The sequence below is a fragment of the Monodon monoceros genome, unplaced genomic scaffold, assembly GCF_005190385.1.
Source record: "Monodon monoceros isolate NGI ecotype Baffin Bay Population unplaced genomic scaffold, NGI_Narwhal_1 Super_Scaffold_7, whole genome shotgun sequence".
Classification (NCBI taxonomy): domain Eukaryota; kingdom Metazoa; phylum Chordata; class Mammalia; order Artiodactyla; family Monodontidae; genus Monodon; species Monodon monoceros.
In genome coordinates, this window is record NW_021703784.1 from 13,764,697 (window position 1) to 13,783,019 (window position 18,323).

Here is an 18,323-nt window from a genome sequence, read left to right on the forward strand (position 1 = left end):
AAAAAAAAAAAAAAAAAAAAAAAAAAGATACACACTGCTGTATATAGCGATAAGTAGTAATTCTTTCAATTAGAACAGACCACATGGTGTTAAAAAATGTTTACCTCGGGCTTCCCTGGTGGCGCAATGGTTGAGAGTCTGCCTGCCGATGCAGGGGACACGAGTTCGTGCCCCAGTCTGGGAAGATCCCACATGCCGCAGAGCGGCTGGGCCCGTGAGCCATGGCCGCTGAGCCTGCGCGTCCGGAGCCTGTGCTCCTCAGCGGGAGAGGCCACAACAGTGAGAGGCCTGCGTACCGCGAAAAAAAAAAAAAAAAGTTTACCTCAATGCACTATAAATTATTCTTGTGTCTTTTAATTTTTCCAGATTTAAAAGACTAAAGAGTAGAATATCACACTGCTATATATAAAACAGATAAACAACAAGGACCTGCTGTATAGCACAGGGAACTATAGTCAATATTTTGTAATAACCTGTAATGGAAAAGAATCTGAAAAAGAATATATGTGTGTGCGTGTGTGTGTGTGTGTGTGAATCACGCTGCTGTACACCTGAAACTAACACACCTTTGTAAATCAATTATACTTCAGTTAAAAAAAAAAACCATATTTGAGGGAATGAAACAGATATAAAGCATTCACTCAGTCAAGTTTATTGAGAATCTACCACGTGCTCAGCACTGTCCTCGGCAGTAACGTGAGAAAAATTACAAAACAAGATATCAAGGAGGGAAAAATACACTTTGCACTCTGTTAATCTGCAATCTTTTCCACGTTGCTTTTCAAAAGTGTTCTTGGGTCGTTTTGGGATATGTGATCTCCCTGCTTTTTCCATGTTCCCCTAAGGTTTCCAGCACTGTCAAGTTATGTGCCACTATGGCCATCCCCTAAAGAACAGAGGATGGGACAGCAAGAACAGCTTCCTGCTGATGGGGTAGTCAGGGCTGGGGTCCCATAGCGGGGTGGATACTTTGAGCGGGAACCCGTCAACCTCGAGGGCTCAGGGCACTCACAGTGAATCATGAAAAGGCCAGACTTGGGGAAGCCCCAGACGGGGCCCTGGGGCCCTCGCTCACCCCCTCCCCGGAAGACGTCCTGAAAGTGCTAACACCGTAAGAAAACAAGGCATAGCTGCACGCAGGCCTGGACGCGCCAGACTTCTCACCTCCCATTCTTCCCCTTTCTTGTGCTAACACCAGGTGCTGGCACCACCAGGGCCCAGGCCAGAGGGGAAGTCTAGTGCCAAGTGAAGAAGTGGAGAAGGTCCAATGTATAACCTATGATGCCCAAGGGGGGCTGGGGCAGAGAGGTATGCAGCAAAGGGTACTGGTTTGTGCTTGGCCAGCGCTGCTGGGCCAGAGGTGAGTTCCTGTGCAAAGGGCAGGTTGGTTCTCTACAGCTAGCAGGGTCCTAAATTTTCCCTGAGGGAACAAAGCTGCATAGCATGGGAAGGAGATCCAGGACGTGCAGGGCCCTCCCAACCAGGCTTGCCCCATGCCTGTTGTACACGGTGCTGAGGAGCACCGGTGTGGGGCAGAGCTGCCCCAAGCTGACAGGATCATGCCATGCCACGCTTAGATGCTGGATGACCTCCAGGCACACCTGGACAGACAGCCCCATCCGCCTGGGCACAGGCAATCATGCAGGCCCTCAACCAGAGTTGGAACAAGGGCTTAGGTCCACCTGGCAGCCTTGCCAAGGATACCAGTGACCCAGAGGACAAGCAAAAGTGGCAGTGGCATGGCCTCTTCCCGTAGGCAATGTGGCCAGGCCTTGGAGGAGGACCAGGAGGGTGCCCAGGGGCCAAGAATGCACCCTCTGTCTTGGCCTCAGCTCAGAGCCAGATCTCATCACTGCTCACACTGGACACCCGATAAATGTAGCCCAGCATTGGGAGACGGATGAAACCTGCGGGTCAGAGATCCCAGGAGACTCAGTCACCCTCATTCCTTGGAAGCTGGGAGACCACTCCCTGCCCCTTGGGGATTCAGAGGCCTTTGGCACAAGCAAAAGGGCCGGGGAGCAGGGCAGCAGGCCCCTTTCCCATACCTCGGCTGGTGAGGAGGCCGCCGGGCTCCGGATCCAGAAGCTCTGGCTGGCTGTTGTCCTGAGCCATCTGCTGGTCCGCTGGTTTCCCTGTGGGGTGACAAAGGGCATGGTGCCCGGGATGAGGTGTGTGCCCAGCGGGGTCTAGACCCTCCTAAGGCCCAGGGTCTCTCTTTTTCTCAGAAGCACCTCCACAGATAAAGCTGGGGCCAACAGAGGGTCCTGGATGTACCTCTGGAGTCAGGAGTGAGGTCGTTGAGCTGCAGGTGGGACGGGAGGGACATGTTCTCCCGCGGCAGGCGCACGTTGTTGAGTTTCAGGTTGTTGGAGTCACTACAGGGCAGAAAAAGCCTTGGATGGGCCCTGGCACCAGCGGCCACAGACTCCTGCTTGCAGCCCGTTTCCGAACTACCAGAAAGCCCAGGATCCCCCCTGTCCCCATGCTGCCTCTCCATTTGGCCCATCCACACAGCCCCAGGGAGAGTTACCTAGAGATCAGGGATGGGTGCCGGGAGGGGCCTGAGGAGAAAGAAACCACAGCAGTGTCTCAGTGTGCCCACCTGCTCTGGGCTCTGCCCCCTGCTCTCTTCAGGCCCAGAACCCTCAGGCAAGGGGTCTCTCAGATGCCCAGACTGGCTTCCCAGTGCCTGGCCCTGCTACCTGGGATGCATGTGGTCTAAATCACGGCCATGCCCAGGAAGACCTGTCCTACCACTTGTCAGAGACGTTCTCCCCATGGCCTTGCTGCCCACCCCCTGACCTCGCCTCCCCTTCCCCAGCCACCCTCTGCCCCCGCCCTGCTTTGGCCCTACCTTTGGTCTTCTTCGCTTTCCTGCAGACCAGACAGGCCACCAAGGTGCTGAACCCCACCAGGGTGCCCAAGGCAAGCCCTCCAGCCACAACGATCCCCAGCATTGGCACTTCCACCCGGGTGGCCAGGAGCCCTGCAGGTCATTCTCTGGTTAGGTTCCAAGCGGGCAGGGCCCCCCAACTCTGAGATGCCACAGGTCACTACTCTGTCCTCCTTGCCCCAGGTGGCCAGGGACAGCTTTCACCAGACTCGCCCAAAAGGCAACAAGCCTTCCTGTTTCTGCACCACGATCCCACACCCATCCGAGGCTTTGCTGGGCCCGTGGCTGGCAGTGCTCACCTGGGGCCGGAAGCGAGGCGCTGGTGACACCCACGTCGTTGGTGGCCACCACGGAGAGGTTGTGTGGCAGGCTGCGGAGCTGCAGTTGCACGGTGTGTTTGGTGAGCCAGGGGTAGTTCTGGGCATCCAGCACCAGGAAGTCAGAGGCGTTGACAGTCACCGGCCCATCCTGGTCGATCCAGGTCACGTTGGCAGGCGGGTTCGCATGCACCAGGGCAAAAAGGACGACCAGGAGGCCCGGGCCTTGAGCTTCCTGGTACTTGGCCCCAACCTGGGCAATCTCCGGCTTAACTGGTGCAAAGCAGAGAGCAGTATGTTCCCACCACAGCCCCTTGCACGCCTTCCCCTTCTTCCCAAACCCAGAAGGGAGCCAGGGGTCTGGACCTCTCCTTAGCGGGCACTGGGAAACGGGATGGCTGGGTCTGCCAGAGAGGCAGCATTTTGTACAAATGAAGATTAAGAGTATAAACACTAGAACCAAAATGTCAAGATTCGAATCCTGGCTCTGCTGCTTACCAGCTGTATGACCCTAGGCAGATTGCTTAACCTCTCTGTGCTTCAGCTTTGTCGTTTGTAAAATAGGGACAACAACAGTAACTACCTCATAGGATTATTGTGAGGATAAAGTGAGTTCATATTTGCAGAGTGCTTAAGTGTTTTTTAAATGTCCTACCAGACCACTTGCCTGGTGGCTGCTGGGGGTCCCTGGGCAGAGAACCTCTGTCTCTGTCCACCTGAGGAGCACTCACATTGCACATTGAGGAGGACGGAGGCGTTGGCTGACCGGCCACTGTCTGGGTCTTGCAGGGAGCAGTTGAGCTCATGCTGGGCCCGCTGGGCAGTGACAGTGAAAGTGCTGGTGCCTCCAGAGAAGGCCTCCCTGCCCACGCTCAGCAGTCTTGAGGTGCTGGCCTTCTGTAGCTGTCCATCCAGGTACCAGGCCAATCGGGGGGTGCCAGGCCCCCCTGCCACCCAGCAGGTGAAGGCGTGGCGTTCATTCTCTCGAAGTGCCCGCTCTGCCCAGGTATGACCATCAATTTGTGGCGCCAACTCCCCCCAACCTGGAACACAGGGGATTCTGTGGAGAGCTGGTGGAGGCTTAGTACTGTTCTGTGACCGGGATGAGGTCCAGTTACAGAAGGGCAGCAGGCCAAGAGACAGAGCACCTGGGTTCTCTAACCAGGGACGGCTGGACCTTGGGGAGGTGGACGAAGGGAACCCAACTCTGGTGCCTGGAATGGGTACCCAAACTGAAGATGCAGGCAAGGAGGGGACAGAGGGGGACTTGACCGCACAAATGCATGGCCAAGGGATGAACAGGGGTGTACCTGAGCTCAGAAGGGCCGGCAGGAGCAGAAGTGTGTGCGGGAGGGTAGCTGGCCCTGGAGGCAGCGCCATGGTGGCCCCGGCCTGGGCCCCAGGCTGCCGAGAGAAGGGGTCAGGCCTCGATGTTAGCCAGGTGAGAGCAGACAAGCTTAATAACTGCTCCAGGAATTTCCAGAAACAAAAATAAACCATGCACGGAAACACAAATGTAGAACGATCCACAGTAGGTTGGTCGAGTAGTTGGTCGAGCCCAAAGGTCCAAACCCAGCCAGCACGTACCTGTACACCTTGCGGGCACAGAACTGAGCGCTGACTCCACGGGACAAACAGGCACACGCTCGCAGGTACACAGAAGCAACCTGCAACCGTGCAGCCCGCCCCAGGCCCAGAAACACGCGCGCGCGTAAACACTCGGGTACACGTGCCCCTCCCCCAGAGGGACCGTCCTTCTCCCGACCCCGGCTCTCCCCTGCCCGCTTCCCTCACCCACCTACGCCCCTTCTCCCCTCCTCCGGATTTGGGCCGAAGAAGAGAGGATCCGGGACGCGGGGGTCGCGAAGCATGCCCGCCCCTGCCTCGCCCCGCCTTCCGGTGCGGCTCACCTGGCTCACTCCCCGAGAGCAGCCGGAGCGACTGCTCAGGTCTGATGAGCACTGCAGTCATCCGCGGGGGCTCGGGCTGCGCCAGGCAGGGCCAATCGATGCCCGACCTCGGCCCGAAGGACCCCCCTCCCCCAGGGCGGCGGCTCCGGGACCACGTCCCGGGCCTCGCAGACGGCCTCGCGCGCGGGGGATACTTGAGCGCCCTTCCCTGCGGGGACGGCGGAGGATGCAGACACAGGCGGTGGCTGGGAGAGCCGGCAGGTTTATTGGTTGTGGGCGCCCCCCTTCCCCCACGCCCGCCCGCCGGCGGCTCAGCGCCGGTCGCGGGGCCCGCGCAGCTGCCCCATCATGTCGGCCAGCATGCGGTTGCACAGCGCCGCATAAGGGTTGAGCAGCACCAGCTGGCGCCGAGCGAACGGGCTGCCCAGCCGCGCCGCCCGCTCGAAGTCCCCGCGGGCGTCGTCGTCCCGGCCCTGCAGTCGCGCCACGAGCCCGCGCTGCACGAAGCTCTGGCGGGCGGCGCGACCCCGGCCGCCGCTCAGCGCCAGCGCGCGCTCCAGGTCCTCCAGGGCGCCTGCGGGACGGACGGACGGGCGGGGGTCAGGGCCGCGGCCAGCAAGCGATCCGGCCCCGAGTGGAGGCTCTGGGGTTCGGCCGTTTACATCCCGCCTAGACTTGACTCTAGAGATCGGTATCGTTATTCCCTTTACGCAGATGAAGACTGGAAGAGTTGGCAAGACTCGGCCTGGGCTGCACAGGCGTTAGTGGCAGAGCTGGGACTGAAGTCCAGGTCTCGCCTTGTCCGTGTTAGTTTCCACCATCTGATACATCAAAACACGGACGGAGGGTCACTATGTTATGAATCTGGCCCTGTTGCCAGGCACGCATACGTTATTAACCATCCATCTACCATGTGCCAGGTGACTGACTCCGAATCCCAGAGTCCAAAAACATTAGAATTAACTGACAACCATGTCTTATACAATAAAGTCCTTTTTTTCTCTCTCTCTTTTTTTTTTTTTGCCGCACCGCGGGGCATGCGGAATCTTAATTCGTCGACCAGGGATTGAACCTGTGACCCTGCAGTGAAAGCGCAGATTCTTAACCACTGGACCCCCAAGGAAGTCCCTCTCTAACTTTTGAAGACATTTCTCTCCTCTTTTCCATTGATGCCTTAAAACCGCTTCTCTCACCTGTGTTCTCTACTGACTGCCTCTTCTCATTCTTTATTTCCGTGGTCTTCATTATTTTGTATCTAATTTTCTTTGAAAGAGGTCTTGGAGCCAGAGCTGGCCTGCAGCATTTTGTTTTTATCATCCTCATAAATACTTGGCTTATTAGGCATCAGAGCTGTGAACTCAACCTCAGGCAGCCAGCTGGTATCCACTGTAGGGTACCGAGCTGCATTTCTTCTGGGCTCTGCTTCAATTCACTCAAGTTCTCTAGTCTATAGCGCCTGTCGGGGCAGGGCGCTGGGGGAGCGCCAGCAGCATCGTACAGCAAGGCTGATCTTCCCTGCCCTCTCTCTGTGTGTTCTGGTCCCCAGAACTCAGCAGAGGCTCTGCTCCCCATCCTGACTGGTCGGTTGAGAAGCTTTCTAATCACAGCATTCCTTGGCTTCCCTCAGAGGAGCTGGTCAGGAGGAATTGAAGGCCTTCTCCAGGCAGAATCCCCTCTGATGCTGTCTGGGGTTTTGGTCTGCAGGCTGTCCCAGCGGCCTTTATGGCCCTGCTCTGCCAAAGCCAGGTGGCGGACAAGCCTGGGAAGGGCCCTCAGAGTCCCCCAATATTCCCAGAATGGAGTCCAAACTCCTCAGCCTGGCATTCCTGGCCCCAGGAACACCTCTACCACCACGGGTCTCGATAGTCTAGTAGTTCCCGACTAGGCTTCTGTGGTTTACCCTTTAGTTGAAACCCGTTAGTGATTCCCGGTGTTTTCAAGACAAAGTCCGATCTCGGCCTAATGTTCGCAGCTGTTCACTCTCTGGCCCCTGTTTACCTCTCCAGGCTCTGGAGAGGCTCCATTCTTCCAGCACTCCCTTTTCCAGCCAGATTCCCTGTACCTGTCCACGACTTCAGGACCTCTACAGGCCGTGCCTTCTCCCACTCCCTGCCCTCCGTCCAGCTAACGCCCGCTCATCCTTCAAAACTCACCCCTCAGGAACAGATCCCATGCTGAACCCTGTCAGCTTGTTACGCTGCTATTATATTTATGTGTCTGTTCTACCCTCTAGGCTGTGAGCTTCTTGAGAAGCAGTATCATGTGGGGATTAAGAGCACAGGCTCTGGAGCCCTGCCACCTGGACCAGATCCCAGCTCTGCCGCTTCTCAGCTGTGTGAGTAGGAAGCTACTTAACCTCCATGCCTCAGTTTCTTCTTCTGTAAAATGGAGATAACGATAGCACGTACCTTTCAGGGTTGTCGTGAGGACGATACGAATGACTACAGCTCACATGTGAAGTGCTGAGTGCCTGGTGCACAGTAGTCGCTGTAGGCACTATAGTCCTCAGCACCTAGCCCACTGCTAGGATGGTAGAGGCTCTCATTAAATTTTTATCAATAAGTAAATGGAATGCAGTCCCCCTGACTCTCACAATATCCCCGAGCCCACGGTACGTCTCTTATGGGTAGAGACATAGGTTCCAGAGGGGCTTAGTGACTTCCCACGCCCCATGCCCAAGCCCCACAGACACACCATCTCTGGTCTGTGCCCTCCCCGGCCCCTCTGCACAGGCTCCAGGGACTCTCCCCTCACCTGCCACGTCTCCCTGGAGTCGCCGGGCCTGGGCTCGGTTGCTGTAAGCCGAGGCCCTCTCAGGCAGCAGGTTGATGGCTTGGCCAAACTTCTCCAGGGCTGTGCTGAGGTCGCCAGCCTCTGCTGCCATCACCCCTTGCAGCTCCAGGGCCTTGGCCTGCTCCAGCTGTGCTCGAGGAAAAACTCCATCTGTGCCAGGGAGGGAGCCAGGAGGGGACAGGTGTGCAGTTGGGAGCAGGAAGCAAAAGCCACCTGGGGCTTTGGAAAACTGGGACACGAGCCAGGGCTGACTGGGCAGGGGTGTAGGTCACAGCAGGAGTCAGATGCAGTGTTTGGGGCAGGGGGAACTGAGGTCAGCAAGGCAGAGAGCTAGCACTGCTTAAAGTTCCAAAGGGACCTGGGAAAGGGGCCTTGGTTGGCTCCCCACTGCCAAGAGAATGAAACCCAAACTCCTTAGCCTGTAGCTAAATGATTTGCTCAAGGTCACACCGCCCATAAGCTGCACAGCTTGGATTTGAACCCAGGTCTTTCTGGCTCTTCAGCCTGTCTCTGTTTTGTTCTACTCCACTGCTTCCAACAGGAAGGCCTCCATGACATACCTGGGTCATGAAAACCATTTCCAGTGTTTATCTCAGCTTTTCAGCCTGAAGTTTCATTAAGGCTTAGGTTTCACTCCTTTAGAAACAAAAGGCATCAAAAACCCCTGACGCGGAAAGCAGGCCCCCTTAGGGGCTGGTGGAAAAGCCAGTGAGCGCACTCGCTCTGGAAGAATTAGCTCAGGGCTTGGCTTGTAAGGTGTGTGACACTGAATACTTGCTTAGGTTGGAGACGTTTAGCTGAGCCACCCCCTGCCCTGTTTCTTTCTTCCCTGCTGTGGAGGGTGACATACTCTGTTGTGACAAAGACGTGAGCTTTTCACATGGCCCCTCTCCCCATCAGCACAGTTAAGCTTGGACCATGGGGTGAACTGAGCGGGGAGGTAAGTTCAGAGGCGGGTGGTGGAGGAGAAACCTGGCTTTCTCCTCTGGGCACAGTGACTCTTGCCAAGCCCCCGTCAGTGCACTGAGGATCAGCAATCATCATCCAAGGGTCGTGGAACAAGGGCCCTCGTAAGACCACCTACCTCTGCCACCCCAGCGAGGCAGCAGACCAGCCAATGTGGAGAGCTATACTCCAGAGTCGAATACTGACCTTCATCTCCTTCTTCCTTCTCTGCTTCCTCTCCCAGGTCCAAACCAACAATGTCTCCAAACGGAGTGTCAGGGTTGAAGATGGCCTGCAACACTGCCTGATCATTTGGAGTCCCCATGGTACTCAACTCCAAAATCCAAAAAGGTGACTCCCCGTGAGGAAAAAGGGGTGAGGGCCGAGGCTCCAGCCAGCTGATCCAGAGGGAGGAGGTCCGTTTGAGGACCAGCCCACATGAGGAGGAGTGTTGACCATTCCTTGGCTGCAGTGTAAACTCAGCCCGCTTTAACCTGGGGATAGTGACCCTGGCTTGGCAGAATATATTTACAAACATTTCTCAACTGCCTCCCTACCCCCACCCCAGTCCTAGGGAGAAACAGAGTAAATAAATTGCATTTCAGCTTTAAGGTGGAGTGGAGCAAAGAGAGGGTACTGCCCAGGCTCTCCCTGAAATGCTTTCATTTTATTATATTCATAGATTGGGAGGAACTCGTTAGAAGCCAACGCTTGACCACCCGTGGATGAAGAAGGGGGATATGTACGAAGTAAAGGAACTATTCCTTTGTCCTCTTGACCCCTTCCTCATATCCGGAGTTCATTAGGTCCTGAACATACATCACTGATGAATGAGGGGAGAAAATATGGTTAAGAGAGACAGTGTAGAGTGGGGCCTGAGTGTAGAGTGGGAAATGATTTCACGATTCCACCTTAAAAGAAGGGACTGTGGAAGGGACTTTGTAATCAGGTCATGGGCCACGCCCCTCCCATTAGTCCACCTCAGCCGAAGCCAAAAGAAAGTTCAACCATGTGCAGCAATAAACTTGACATGTTTATTAATTAAACTATCACTTAAATAAAAAAAAGTGCATAGAAAATAAACATGTTTAAAAACTCCTTTTTTTTTTTACAACTATGTACACTTTTTACTTTTACATTCAGTCTTTCGTAGACAGCTTTCAGCATTATTATTTTTTGAACTATTAAAGTATTTTCCTTCATCCCTGTCACAGGGAGTTAACACTGATGGACTTTAGACACATTTTTTTTCCTTTATTTTTCTCTTTTTCTCTAACCAGAAGCTTGGAAGAACACAAGGAAAAAAAAAACCGAAAGATCTGTTATACATGATCAAGTTGTCAAGAAATGTCTTATCTCTAGAAAAGAAGCTTGTCATCTGTTGAGCTTTTGAAACAATTATTCAACTACCTGTATTTACTAAAGAGACTGTTAAAAGTTCAATAAAAGAAACACCACAAGTCTATTTTCTTGGCTGAAAGACAGAACTAGAGAACCTCGGAACAAGATACCAGGAAAGCACAGAGCACAATTTTCCCCTAAATGCAGGTGGTAACCCCAACATTCATAACCAAAAGGAGAGAAACAAGGAGTACAGGTACTGACTGGCAACATTCACAGGCAGAAAAAATCCAGGTGACACCATTTCTGCATTTCCCTCTGATCCCAGAAATGGACTGTTCCGCCATCCCCTTAGGATGGGTCCCCCCCCATTGGGCGGGGGGAATCAGAGGAGCGCCAGACTGACATTTTCCTGCCACTACTAGCAACTGTAACACAATCCTTATCTATAGTGTTAAGAGAATTAAAAGCCATGGACTGAACTAGGCTTTGTTACATGGTGCATTACTATATTAGTTCCTATATATATATCATATTTATATTTATTTGAAAACCAAAACAAAAAAGTTGCAAGTTTTCAGAGTGTGAGACTTGACTGGTATTCATGATTCGGCACAAAACCATCTGCTAGATAACCTTGTATTGCTTTAAAATGAAGGAAATGAAACATAAAATTACACCCAGCCCTTTGCAATGACCCGCTTTTCCTTTAAAAAAAAAAAAAACCCAAAAAAAACACAACTTGATTTCTATTTTAAAAAATCCCAAATCAAACTTAACATCTGACAAGGTTTTGACCTTTAGTATTTTCAGATATTTGATTGAACGACAGTCCTTTAGAAAGATACATTCATTAAAAGGTGTTTTTTTTGTTTTTTTGTTGTTGTAATTTTTTTTTTTTTTTTTTTTTTTAAATCAAGGGAGCTGCATGGTGCTCACGGCATTGGCCGGGGGTTTGACAGAGGCAAGCGGGGTGGTGGAGTGGATCCCGGCAAAGGAGTCTGGTTGAAAACGTATATGTAGCTGCCAGGGCTTCCCCCTTGATTCTTGTCATTGGTCTAAAAACAGGAGGGGCCGGGCTGGAGGTGGCGGACGGTAATGGAGGGAGCCAAGGGACCAAGTTCCGGCCAAAGGGTCAGCGCCATGCAGCTATTCTGGTTACACAGTTGTCACTGGCCACCAGGAAATGCAGCCACGACAGGTTCTAGCAGCGAAGCTGTGAGCTGGCTCTGTCACTGAGAACTGACCAGGTTTGCAGCTGTTACTCCCTTCGGGATGCCCCTTAGGGGATTCTTGGGAATGACCCACCACAGTTCCTCAGTCTGCACTTTTGTGCGGAGATTCCCTTGGTCACTTTCAAAAGAAACTCGGAGGTGTTTTGGAGATAGCTATGCCATTTTTTTTTTTTTTTTTTTTTTTTTTTTTTTTTTTTTGCCTTCTTTCCCTCTTGTAGGGAAACCTTAGCTTATTCCCCAAGTTGCTGGCAGGTACGCTGAATTTTGGCAATGGACTCAAGGCTGAGCTCTAAGAGGAATTCCTCATTTCCGCGGTTGACAGGGAGTGGAAAGGCAAGGCAAACCATCTGCAGCTGGCAGGAGAAGGAGAGCTGGGGGTTCCTCCCCTGGCCTCAGGGTTTGGGACTGGTAGAAAGAGCTGAGGAGGGGCTCACAGTACAGCACGGCCTAGCAGGGCGGTAACTAGGTCTATTTAGCTGAGTTTCCCCCACCCCCGACTGGCCTTTGGGTCTTTCTCAAGGTGAATTCATGACCCATCAGTGCATTAATCATTTCAGTAACAAATGCAGCTTAAGGTATTTTTCTTTAAAAAAAATAGGAATAAAAGGATTTACAAAAAAACCTCACACAGTGCAATAATAAAGGAAACCAGACACTAGTGGAACCCCTTGGGCCACTGTATCTTGTCACGGGCAAAAGGAGGAAGGGAGGTGAGGTCTGGGTAGAGTGCTTTTCCCCAGTCCCCTGCTGGCACTTCTCCACGATGACAGGGAGTCTCTGCCTTCCTGGCCACAGTGCTGGGCTCCTTGCATGACAGTGAAAACAGTGACAGTGTCCCAGCAGAGCCACCAAAGCTCTTAATTAAGGTCACGGAAGAACAGGGAGCCCAGGATGGAAGGCACAGCAGAGCCACGAGTCCCGGGGCAGAGAGCGCTGGGCTGAGTCGTATTGCTTCGCTAGACTTCCTTCCGTAGAAATGGGCTTCTCGAGGCGAGAAAAGGTGCCTCGCCCTCCACTGGACTACACTGCTCTGAAACCTTGTAGCTGACAGAGGCAGAGGAGAATCTGCTTTATCGTGAGTGGTCAGACTGTGCTTCAGTTTCAACGGGCTGCCCCAAAAGAGGGCCCAGGGGGATCCGGGGGGGTCTTTGCAGGCATGAGGACTTGGTGGGCAGAGGGAGAGGGAACGAGGTGACCCACGAGGCAGATGGTGATGGAAGATGTCAGGTTGCCATTCCGCTTGGTTGCTAGCTCTGAAGCAGGAAAGACGAGGGAAGTGTAGGTTCCCACCTCTCAGCACTGAGCTGCGCCAGAAAGGAGAGAGACAGGGCAGGAAAGAGGAGAAGAAACTGCTGTGTCGAGATCCTACCGCAGCCTTTTCAGGAGCTTCGATTTGGGAAGGAGGGGAGTGGCCCGATGGAGTCGGGGGGACCTTCCTTTGCCATTTATTGTCAAAGAGCAAACCCAGGAAACGTTTATGTCAACAGGGCACAAACAAGCTACACATTAAACAACAAAAAGTACACCTTCCAGGGGGAAGTTGGGCAGGAAAAACCAGACTTTGTGTGTTCAGCTGAATATTTTCTCTAACTTCATCCTATGAAAATAAAAAATTATTAAAAACCGATCTTCTTTTAAATTAGGATAATACCGCGGTTTAAAAAATAGCCTTGTCATAAGTGCTTCTCCCTACGAAGTGCTTCTCATAGAAAAATATACAAAATATATTTACATTTATAAAACCTTAAATAGTAAACTGTAAACAGAACAGAGTAAAATCCAATGACTTAATTTAACAGGTTCAGGACACTGTCTTGGGGAAAGGAAGAGAAGAAACATTTGATGCTGTTTTGACCACATCCTAGGGAGTAATCAGGGCAGTAGTGTCATTTAATTTACTTTATCCACAGATTTTGTGCAGGTGGCAGAGTTCCCTCGATACAAGGTGGTCTAGTCCCCAAGTTTTGGGCCTTGGAATCTGATTAGTGTTCTGCCTTCAACTGGACACTGACCATTTAAAAATTAAGTCTTCCTATGTCTTAACAAGGGGAAAATAAAGTTATCACGTCCTAGGAATGGGGCCCAGGGGTTACCCTGGTTGTGATACTCTGGTGGTTGCATGATTCAACTCCTATTCAAATAATCTTCCTCTTCTAAAAAATCATGCTACATATATTTCTTTAAAACTCTCAGTGGAGTTTTATGAAAACGTCTCCAAATTCTGTCTGGTTATGGCCAATGGCTCCTGTCCACTTCCCCACTGGGAGTGCTTACAGGCTCAGGGAACGTTTTGTAGGCACATCCTATGCCCAACAGGGAGTGTCCTCGAGCAGGGAGTCACTCTCCCCTACCACCCAGAGAGCACGGGAAAGCAGTGGGATGCAGAACGGGGGACGAGAAAAGTGGAGTGAAGAGAAGGAATGAGAGGGAAGCCGCTCCTATTGTCTAGGAAGGTGACTGTCTGAGATAAGGCTCATGGGGGTAACACTCCCACTTACAGCCCACAGGCTCAACGTCTGGTAATGAACTGGCACAACCCCAAGACAGCCTCTGACACCAAAAGGTGCTAAGAAATCCTGTCTCCCAACCAGAAGGGAACTCTCAAGTGGGAGCATCGTAGGGAAAACCACCAGACCGTCTTTGTTCAACACACGGCTACAGGCTGGGCCCGGCTGGCAACCAACCCCGCCCGCACTGGGGCTGTGCCTGACCCCTTGCTTACAGTGCTCTGGAAAGGCCAAGGCAAGGATGGCAACTTCTCTCTGAGGAGGTGCTCAGGCCCGATCTCCCAACATAACTAACCCTCTATAGGCTCCTTCCAGGCAAGTCTGCTAGGGACCCGTTTCCCGCTTTTTAACGGCACACAATCAGAGGGGCCCCAGCAGAAAGCCGATCGCGGATCTTTTCTTCGAGACCTCATCTCTCTCCAGGACTATGATCACATGTATAATGTGAATATGGGACCTAAGGGAGCCCAGCCATCACGGAGGCCCCTCAACTGTGCCCACTCAATCCTGGAACTCCTGGCTGCTGGCAAAGGCCTTCGGCACTGTTTTGGAGGCCCTGGGTCCTAGTGCTCCAACAGTGGGGAGAAGAGCAGCTTTAGTTTAGGAACTTCCGGCATTTCTTGGCACCACAGTTGCAGGGTAGCTTGTTGCTGGCATCCTCAATGGGGAACTTATAGTCGTAAGTGAGTTCCTCCCCTCGGTAGATTTTGCGCATGGCAAAGATGACAATGTGCTTCTGCCCGTCGATATTAATAACCCGAGAGTAGCAGTTAGGCTCACATGAGTGATTGATGAAGCGGGCAGCGTTTCCGTGCATGGTGGCATCTACCACCTCGGAGTCATCGATCCGGAACATGTAGCAGCCGATGCCCTACAGGAAGGAGAGCGGAGAAGAACCTGTTATTTATTACAGCGCAGGCTTGACAACATTTCCCAACCTTTTTCTGATGTGACCTTAGCCACTGATGAACAGGTTCTTCTGGTAAAATTTCTGGATTTCTCCCATCTTTCAGGATGCTTCCATGACAAATTCCTAGATTACAGGCACTAGACTAGAGGTTTCTTAATGTCTCCACAGGCAAGAGAACTGTGTGCTTGTGATCCTGGGATCCATTCAGACAAACCTTCAGAGAGTATCTTTGTGTGCTAATCCCGAGAGTGGACTGGGCCCACTACAAATTCAGAGATGTTAAAATGTAAAAAAAAAAAAAAAAAAAAAAAAACAGTCTAATTAGAATATACTAATTCTTCTGCAATCTAGGGATCATCTTTATAGTTGATGGCCCCTTTCTATAACGAAAGAACTGGGGAATGAAAGTGTGGAGCTCACCTTGCTGTCATAGTACTTCTCTCGCTTGTCAGTCTGTATGGAACGGATGACATTGCCAGCGTACTCAATCACCATCTCACCTGCATCGATGTTTCTCTTACAAAAAAGACCCCGGCCATGGATGGGAGACCTAGGACATAAAGATGGAAAAGACATCAGCTGCGGATTTTGCAAATAAGGTTAAATGTGTGAATACATGAATAAATGAATAAAATCTCCTGGCCTGTTAGTTCCCCAGGAGAGACAGAGACTTGGAAAGAATCTGGACCCACCTGATTTGAGTGTGTTAATCACTCCAATAAACAGCCAAGGATTAAAGATTTCTCCGTTCCAAAGCCCACCAGAAGCAGCAATACTTTAAAGCTTACTGTGTTAAGTTCCTCGTTCAACACAAGGAGTTGCAGGGTCCCAGGACATCAGGTTAAATTAGAAATATCGATAAAAACCTCACTTACTGAATGAAGGAGGTCACTCCAGCATTTGATCCACTTTGATTTTGGAAAACTTCATTAGTTTTCTATAATTCTTTCTACAATTTTAGCCATACCTGTAGACACCAACTGCCTCCTTAGAAGTCTTTTTTAAGTGCCGGAAACGCATGGGCATTGGCAGATCCATACTAGTTGCCCTCCTAAAGAGAGACGGTTCGTTATTAATGAATTCTCTTCAGGAAATCATCAGTTTTGAGTCTTGGATCAAAGGTTCCTAGAACGTAAGACTACACTATTCTGTGTGTTCAATCCCAAGCATAACAAATGCCTTATAAAATTAGGCCTAAAATATAGTATGTTATATACGAAGTCTGTGGTGGTACATGCAAAGCTGACAGAGCACACTACAGTTAAAGAAAATAAAATATACATCTTACAGTTATTTGAATTTCTCCTCTAAAACAACATTCCTCTCTCTTTGCCAGCCAGCTACTGTTACTTCAACACAAACTCTATTTCAGTCTTCTTAAATGTTATCTGGGAAATTGTGATCTAAGCAAAACTGCAACAGAGGGAAGCAAAGAGTATTTCTTTTTTTTATTTTATTTTTAAATTTTTTATTGAAGTATAGTTGATTTACAATGTTGTGTTAGTTTCTGGTGTATAGCAAAGTGATTCAGTTACATGTATATTCTTTGCGGAGCACAGGCTCCGGACGCGCAGGCCCAGTGGCCATGGCTCATGGGCCCAGCCGCTCCGCGGCATGTGGGATCTTCCCGGACCGGGGCACGAACCCGTGTCCCCTGCATCGGCAGGCGGACTCTCAACCACTGCGCCACCAGGGATAGCCCTATACGTATATTGTTTTTCACATTCTTTTCCTTTATGGTTTATTACAGGACACTGAATATGGTTCCCTGTGCTATACAGTAGCACCTTGTTGTTTACCTATTTTATATACAGTAGTTTGTACCTGCTAATCCCAAACTCCTAATTTATCCCTATCACCTTTCCCCTTTGGTAACCAAAGTTTGTTTTCTGTGTCTGTGAGTCTGTTTCTGTTTTGTAAACAAGTTCATTTGTAGCATATTTTTGATTCCACATATAAGTGATATGATATGGTATTTGTCTTTCTCTGACTCACTTCACTTAGTAGGATAATCTCTAGGTCCTTCCATGTGGCCGCAAATGGCATTTCACTCATAGAGAGCGTTTCTTAGGACCGCTCTCCACTCCAGACTTACCGAGCTGACTTCAGCTGCACCTCCTCCTCTTCCTCATCATTGGGGTTGTATTCAGGAGGCTGCCGGTGCTTAGAAGCCAGGAAGTTAAACATGTCAAATGCTGACTTCCTGGAGCCAAAAGATGAAAATATACTTAGAGAAATACTTTAATAGAACCAGTGAAGGACAGTGTTAACACTGGAAATCTCAAAGGTTAAGTGGGAAAATAATTATATCGTTAGATCATAAAATCAAGACCTCAAACTGCTTATGGAAAGGAAGAGAACTTGCCTCAGGTGGACTTCAGCCCTGGCCGAGCCATGAGGGTTCAGTGGAGGTTCATTGGCCTCCTCTGGTTTGTGGAAACGGAATTTGTAATTCCTACAGTGCTTGGCACCAGACAGTTGCTCAATCAGGAACACAACTGCATCGTGGAGAATCCCCAGCATCCTCAAACCGTTCACACCTGCAGGATCAAAGGCACCAGGGTAGTGAGGAGCCCAGCCAATAGGAAGCCACATACAACCACAGAAATGCCTAAGCTAGGGAATCACTCTGCCAGAGGCTGCTCAAGGGTGAATTATACTAAAGACAAGCCAGAAATTAACACTAGATAGCCATTAAAATGATGCGGATACAGATCCATCAATATGGAAAACACTCATGATAGATTAAGTGAAAAAAGCACGCCACCAATCTATGGACTATTTTCTATGTTCTCTATGTACACAGAAATGCTATATGTGTTATTTCATTTCATGGCATAATGACCACACCAGGCAGGAAGCGCCAGCTTCATCTCAAGGTAAGTAAACCTAGGCTCACACCCAAGGTCACATAGCTACTGTGACAGGATTTGAACCTTGGTCTGTATAACTCTAACTATGATCCCATTTTTGTTTACAGGTAATGGAGTAATAAGCTCACATGCACACAGGCACCTCACTAAAATTTGTAAGGAATGTTAGTGAACCCCTAACACAGAACTCTCTTCCGTGCTGTTACAGTGAGCTTATGGAGAAATACACTCAATAGCCACTTTGTTTTACTCACTTAGTCTTATTCCATTAATGAGCATTTCTTATTTCTTTTTATTTAAAAAAAGACATTTATGTAAGTCTGCTGGCATAGATGGTGAAAGGCTTTCTAAAATGATTGGCTTCGGGACTTCCCTGGTGGTGCAGTGGTTAAGACTCTTGTGTTCCCAACGCAGGGGACCCAGGTTCAATCCCTGGTCAGGAAACTAGATTCAACATGCATGCCACAACTGAAAGTTTGCATGCCACAACTAAGGAGCCCGCCTGCCGCAACTAAGGAGCCCACGTGCTGTGACTAAGACCCGGCGCAACCAAATAAATATTTAAAAAAATAATAATAAAAAAATAAAATGATTGG

General features: G+C 50.5%; 3 protein-coding genes and 1 long non-coding RNA gene across 9 annotated transcripts in view; 1 reads left to right on the forward strand and 3 right to left on the reverse strand.

Moving 5' to 3' along the window:
- Positions 1 to 634: 634 nt before the first annotated feature.
- On the reverse strand, positions 635 to 5,222 carry TMEM25 (transmembrane protein 25). 2 transcript variants are annotated; one of them, XM_029207812.1, is made up of 9 exons: positions 4,801 to 5,222; positions 4,524 to 4,617; positions 3,945 to 4,256; positions 3,196 to 3,486; positions 2,858 to 2,989; positions 2,534 to 2,564; positions 2,278 to 2,378; positions 2,049 to 2,135; positions 635 to 1,907 (listed from the first exon to the last, which is right to left on the reverse strand). In XM_029207812.1, the coding sequence occupies exons 1-9, from the start codon at positions 5,182 to 5,184 to the stop codon at positions 1,834 to 1,836; spliced, it is 1,506 nt and encodes a 501-aa protein (XP_029063645.1). In that variant the 5' UTR covers positions 5,185 to 5,222; the 3' UTR covers positions 635 to 1,833. The 2 variants fall into 2 exon arrangements, 1 of the variants encoding a protein (XP_029063645.1); XR_003791431.1 differs by lacking the exon at positions 2,534 to 2,564 and having other exon boundaries at positions 637 to 1,907; positions 4,524 to 5,222.
- A 144-nt stretch (positions 5,223 to 5,366) lies between these two features.
- On the reverse strand, positions 5,367 to 9,280 carry TTC36 (tetratricopeptide repeat domain 36). The gene is made up of 3 exons (XM_029207814.1): positions 9,069 to 9,280; positions 7,878 to 8,066; positions 5,367 to 5,697 (listed from the first exon to the last, which is right to left on the reverse strand). The coding sequence occupies exons 1-3, from the start codon at positions 9,184 to 9,186 to the stop codon at positions 5,435 to 5,437; spliced, it is 570 nt and encodes a 189-aa protein (XP_029063647.1). The 5' UTR covers positions 9,187 to 9,280; the 3' UTR covers positions 5,367 to 5,434.
- Positions 7,248 to 10,314, forward strand: LOC114886799. Of its 3 annotated transcripts, none has more exons than XR_003791434.1 (4): positions 7,248 to 7,458; positions 9,106 to 9,212; positions 9,544 to 9,603; positions 10,142 to 10,268. It is a non-coding gene; the product is annotated as an uncharacterized LOC114886799 (long non-coding RNA). The 3 variants fall into 3 exon arrangements; XR_003791433.1 differs by having other exon boundaries at positions 9,544 to 9,610; positions 10,142 to 10,193; XR_003791432.1 differs by lacking the exon at positions 9,544 to 9,603 and having other exon boundaries at positions 10,142 to 10,314.
- Positions 10,315 to 11,598: 1,284 nt separating this feature from the next.
- KMT2A (lysine methyltransferase 2A) overlaps positions 11,599 to 18,323 on the reverse strand; it is a 74,294-nt gene continuing 67,569 nt past the window's right edge. The window contains exons 33-37 of one of the 3 annotated variants that reach the window (XM_029207809.1): positions 17,220 to 17,394; positions 16,950 to 17,057; positions 15,822 to 15,905; positions 15,275 to 15,404; positions 11,599 to 14,815 (exon numbers count right to left, since the gene is read on the reverse strand). In XM_029207809.1, the coding sequence (XP_029063642.1) occupies positions 14,540 to 14,815; positions 15,275 to 15,404; positions 15,822 to 15,905; positions 16,950 to 17,057; positions 17,220 to 17,394 (773 nt within the window). In that variant the 3' untranslated portion in view covers positions 11,599 to 14,539. The remainder of the gene's footprint in view (positions 14,816 to 15,274; positions 15,405 to 15,821; positions 15,906 to 16,949; positions 17,058 to 17,219; positions 17,395 to 18,323) is intronic. The other 2 variants (XM_029207810.1, XM_029207811.1) reach the window with 2 other exon arrangements.

Bases quoted from the DNA above. Each gene is read 5' to 3' on its own strand.
- TMEM25 (XM_029207812.1), bottom strand. From the start codon at position 5,184: ATGACTGCAGTGCTCATCAGACCTGAGCAGTCGCTCCGGCTGCTCTCG. The intron at 2,565-2,857 runs GTAGGGCCAAAG...CTTTCTCCTCAG, and splicing joins GAAAGCGAAGAAGACCAAAG to GCCCCTCCCGGCACCCATCC. The intron at 1,908-2,048 runs GTATGGGAAAGG...TCTGACCCGCAG, and splicing joins CGGCCTCCTCACCAGCCGAG to GTTTCATCCGTCTCCCAATG.
- TTC36 (XM_029207814.1), bottom strand. From the start codon at position 9,186: ATGGGGACTCCAAATGATCAGGCAGTGTTGCAGGCCATCTTCAACCCT. The intron at 8,067-9,068 runs GTCAGTATTCGA...TCCCTGGCACAG, and splicing joins GAAGGAAGAAGGAGATGAAG to ATGGAGTTTTTCCTCGAGCA. The intron at 5,698-7,877 runs GTGAGGGGAGAG...TCCGTCCCGCAG, and splicing joins ACTCCAGGGAGACGTGGCAG to GCGCCCTGGAGGACCTGGAG.